Source organism: Strongylocentrotus purpuratus, unplaced genomic scaffold (assembly GCF_000002235.5).
Source record: "Strongylocentrotus purpuratus isolate Spur 01 unplaced genomic scaffold, Spur_5.0 spur5_scaffold_8, whole genome shotgun sequence".
In the NCBI taxonomy this organism is placed as follows: domain Eukaryota; kingdom Metazoa; phylum Echinodermata; class Echinoidea; order Camarodonta; family Strongylocentrotidae; genus Strongylocentrotus; species Strongylocentrotus purpuratus.
The window spans coordinates 6,459,613-6,464,815 of record NW_022145614.1 but is presented as its reverse complement, the minus strand read 5'-3'; the positions used below and the strand labels follow the sequence as shown (position 1 = coordinate 6,464,815).

General features: G+C 40.5%; 1 protein-coding gene across 1 annotated transcript; it reads right to left on the bottom strand.

Moving 5' to 3' along the window:
* Positions 1–654: 654 nt before the first annotated feature.
* Positions 655–4,501, bottom strand: LOC575199 (forkhead transcription factor C). Its single transcript, XM_003727734.3, has one exon. It carries the CDS (start codon positions 4,356–4,358, stop codon positions 2,799–2,801), a length of 1,560 nt encoding a protein of 519 aa, XP_003727782.1. The 5' UTR covers positions 4,359–4,501; the 3' UTR covers positions 655–2,798.
* Positions 4,502–5,203: the final 702 nt, after the last annotated feature.

Sequence of the window (5,203 nt, the reverse complement as noted above, 5' to 3'; positions counted from 1 at the left end):
CTTTTTTCTTCTTTTAGCACTTCGGGAGTTGATAACATTTTCACACATACTTAGGACGTTGCTTCGACCCCTTTTCAACATTCATTCATAGACGGTAGTAACGGGAATTAGAAACTTGAGAAATATCTTTTGTTATCAGGAATGACCTATTTCACGTGGTAAATTGGAGCAAAAGTCCTTCTTACTTATTATCTAAAGTTTATCTAAACACTTAAAAATATCCGTAATTTATTTATCTTACAAAAAAAAATACTTCACTTGAACTTTAACATCAAAATCAAAGTCATAAGGACGATTATTACGAAAACATAGATCATGTCGGGCTACCCAAAAGGGGGCAAGTTTCTTCGACGAGAGCGAGATATTGACAGTGAAATCTCCAGCCGCCCTCACTGAGATCACTCCCGTAACAATAGTACACCCAAGAGCCGAGACAGTATTGACATTTCTATTTATACATGGAGTTTAATCTATGCATTCAAGAACTAATTCAATTTGTACTGAAAGGTGAGATGAAATAGAAAGGAATTAGATCGGTTAGCAACCCCTGCTTGCTCTTTTCATTGGATAGTGAAAAATATAGTTTCTTCATCTTTCGGGTCATCGGTCGTTATTTTCTCCTCTCTATCGAAATGAAAATCGCTTACAAAATTCGTTTTCATAATCATGGGGATACAAGTGAGTTAAATTTTATGCGAATCGGTGTAAGAAATTATTCTTTATCAATAAAATATATGTAAAAAATTAAAACAATAAAAAATATAAATACACGTATGAGGAAAATTATCTGAATAAAGTATGACTATTAACGGTTGCATCATCGAGGTTCGGTAGACACTTAGGCAAAAATTAAGCTACGCTCTAACAGACATCTCTAATCACAATCAATAAACTCTTCTGATTGGTCAGATCTATAATGATATGCACATAAAACTTTCGTAAAAAGTATTAGAGAAAAGAATCCATTATCCATGAAGAACCCTGTTTTATCCGTGCCATAATTTACATCTCGTGCTTTGTGATGTTCTAGGTTTTGTTTGAGAAGTGGAAGACAAGACTTTGACATTCGTTATCCTTTCCCTCTTTCCCTGTCGACGATAAAAGTCTAAACCTATTACAGAACACAATTTCTTATCTCACAACAGATTAGAACAGGTACATGTACACGTACGTACACTACAAATATACACCCATGACAAATGAGCTAGAATTCTAAACATTCAGCAGCTCTTTAGTTTTTGCATAAGGTCTATATCAGAGAACCCTGCATTAGAAATACCAACGACACAATAAACACTTTACACAAATTCTCGTTCTAAATTCGACGATGAATTTCATAACAAACCCTTATAACAATGGACGCAATTGCCATGATTTTTGGAAAGGATTTTTCGACTGCTTTGTTTAAAGCTAGCCCCGAAAACCATTTAACTTGAGAAGATTTCCCAACCTATATACTGACCAGAATTTAAAGAAAACAGTAAATAATATGCAGAAGTTATGTTGGTTTATCGGAACAATACACCATGACAAGTGCGTCCGTGCAACGGTAACGTAAACCCCTACACCGAAGGATGGATTTAAATGGCAATACACCGTATGAAATTATTCTGGAACAAAATTAAGTTAACAACAACGTAAAGATAGTTTTCAGGCGATACATAAAAGAAATATGAATGATGCTTATCACTTTGTCATCGATATTTCCAACAACTAACGTCAAGATCAAAGGGACCGCCACATCATTGTCATTGTAGAGATTATAACAATTTGGTGGTCTACTAATTCTCCCCTATCACAAAGGTACAGCCCAGATTAGTTGATTGGAATTACACCTTTTGATAGCTTTTGTAGTCTGGTGCCTTGTTTGTACAACAAAGTGTAGGGAAATATTTTGTGATATTTTACTGTAGTCTGTTTACTAATAACTGTTGCTCAGTAACGTGAGTTATTGAAGACGAAGAATCCAGAAGAAAAATTATAACCGCGATCGTCAGATTTTTGTCTCTCTCTCTCTCTCTCTGTTGGAGAGAGGGGATTTAAAATTCTCAGGTCTGTAAATGTAAACTTTACCAAACTTGTTTTTCTTCAAATTTCCAAGAGATTTATTTGCCAACCGAAAGAGAGACTGACACTATCAGGATAGTGACAACTTATTAGCATCAACATTTTTCTAGTTCATACTACAAACAAAAAATAATTAAGAAAAAGAAAATAACGCGAGGTAAGATATAAGACATATACAAACAAACATTAGACTATAATGCACAATACCACCCCATGTTAACTTTGGTATATCAGGAGGAAAAAAAAGTATTTTTAACTTTTCAGAAAACTATCTACATGTACTTCTGTTACTTTCATGAGATTTTGTTTGTTAATAATTTGAAAGACTGTTACTTATGGGCTAAATTTTGAACAGAGAATATACGATTTTAACCATTCGGACCTTACACAGTTAATGTAAACATAAGTACCAGGTAAATATTATCTATATCTTCTGACTGAATTAATCATTAAAATTTTAACAGAGATCAACATAAATAATATATGAAATTTATTGTAGACTTGACCCACCAGTATATGTGTTTGTCTATCTGTCTGTCTGTCCTCTTGTTGCTCCTCCTTTCAAAGAAAGATGGAATATCTTCACACCATCACAATCACTCATCGCGAACTTTTGACTACACTAAACACACAACCAGACCATTGATGTTCATAATGATTTTGGTATCAAGCGTTTTTGTTTTTCTTTCGCCAATCGAAAGTTCAAACGTCATTTTTTTGGCATAGTCTCATCAGTACTTCGAACAATCGTAGCTGTAATGCGCTGATGGCGGGTACATAGAAGCTGGGGTCGAACCTGAGGATGATGACCGGTAGCTGCTCATCGCCGACATCGAGAGCTGGCAGCTTTCGTTGGCATTCGCTGAGGATGATAGTTGACCGTTTTGATGTGCAGCATGTGATAGAGACACAGATCTTTGAGGGTTGTACATACCGCCGTAATGGTCTTGACTCGACGTCGATGAGTGCACATCGGGACTTGTACCGTGGTACCATGAATTCGAGCGGTGTACATTCACGGTGCTCGATGGTGTGGTAAGGATCGGGCTAGGGCCGGGAGGGCTGAGGCGTTGATTGAGTCCATGCTCATGTTGAATTTCTTCAGGTGTTGGTGCGATGGCCATATGCTTACCCATCGCCATAGATTCAGGATCGTATGAAGTTGGACATTGGTATTGATTCAGCGAGCTGACCACGGGTCGCTTGGAGCAAGTGATTCGGTTGAACTGAGACTGATTGAGCTGCGGTGAGTACCCGAGCGGCTGCGGAGATAGGAGCTGACCCGTGCGGGGAGGTAAGGCCTGAGTGCTGGCTTGGATGTCGCTCCCCGTCCCACCGCCGACCATGGTGACAACGCCTTCTCCGCGCTGTCGCATGGCCATGAGGGAATCTACCGTGTAGTTAGCCGAGTGGTGTGAGGGTTCGAGCAGCGGGTTATCTACTGCCATCTGATGATGGGGTTGGGTTGGGGAGGGTTCATTTAAAACGTCCGAAGGGGAGTCCATGGGTTCTACTTTGGGTGTTATCAAAGCGGCACTCGTTTGAATCACATCACGATTTATGGAACTATCACCCATCTCACCAGTACACACAACCCCATTGGGCTTACCCAGTTTCTCCTCACTCTGCTGTCCAGTCGGATGGTTCACCCCTTCCTCTTGACCCTTCCTCAGCTGGTCACACTCACGGTCATCCTTGTCTCCTTTCATCATATCTTTCCTCTTGAAACGCTTTCTCCTCCTCAGATAACTCCCATTGTCGAACATGTTATAGCTATCAGGATCCAGACTCCAGTAGCTCCCCTTGCCTGGTTTCTTATCATCCCGAGGTATTTTGATAAAGCAGTCATTCAGAGACAAATTATGACGTATCGAGTTCTGCCAACCCTGTTTGTTTTCCCTGTAGAACGGAAACCTGTCCATGATAAACTGGTATATTCCGTTGAGGGTGATTTTCTTGTCCGAAGCATTCATGATGGCCATGGCTATGAGAGCAATGTAAGAATAAGGAGGTTTGACCATGTCCTTTGGGTTGGCTTGCTGAGGGGCATAAGGTCCATACGGTGATCGAGCCATGCCTGGATACTGCTCATGACCATACATCGACATCGGCATGCCCGAGTAGGTCGGGTGCCGATAGTAGCCCTGTTCTGGTGGAAACACCGAATGCATGACGCCAGGTATGGAAGGAGCCGCTGAATGATAAGGTTGCATCGCCATTCCTTGATTCGATACCGGGGCGCTGCCGGGGTGGACTTCGCCTGGCGAGGTGCGTGAAGCGTACATTGGCATGGAGGTTTATCTCACTGAGGCTGATTCAGGATTCCGACGTGCACCACGACAGAGATTCATAACCAAGAATATCCAACTCTGCAACCTATTCAAGCTATACTACTCTTTCACCATTTTTTCGCTCCGCCCCCATTCCCCACGTCCAGCCAATCAGCGCGGCCCATATCTACCACACATGACGAGCTGGCCACACACAGAGCGTACGCGGTCGATTGTAGCCGTTCATATATTGACAGCTACTTTTCCTTTACAAATCTCGACGTCCAAATGAGCTAATTGCTCCACTTATACCATATTCATCTTCAAGATTAATTATGAAACTTCACAGATATTTCATGTTCCAGCTCACTTGCACTAAGCACGAAATATACATCGAATCCTATCCCCATATTGATCTGTTTTGTACTCGTGAAACCAGTGTTTGTGTTCAACAGTTCTTGCTCGAAGAAAAATCACGTAGCCGGGTCATCATTAGGGGTAGGCTGTGTACATACATGTAGCAGACAAATCAGGGGCTAATAAGGGCTTAAACCGTCACTAATTCGACTAGTTTATTTGAACATTCACAGCTTACGACAAAACAGACTTGCCAATCTAAGCCCTTGTAACACGCAACATATAAATCTTCATTCCCATCGCTCTTGAGCAGTGCACCCGTCAGAAAAAAAAAAAAAAAAAAAACTTCCCGAGCAAAGAAGTATACACTGCATACATTTCTCGTCCATTCAAGTGCACAGAAGCAAATAATTTAACTATTTATCGGGTCAATTCTGTATGTCCACAGTGCGATTTACAGATAAGGGTTTTTTAATACATCAATATCTCTCGATTTAATTTCTCGTTGA

Excerpts from the sequence above, each read along its gene's own strand:
- LOC575199 (XM_003727734.3), bottom strand. The coding sequence starts at position 4,358 with ATGCCAATGTACGCTTCACGCACCTCGCCAGGCGAAGTCCACCCCGGC.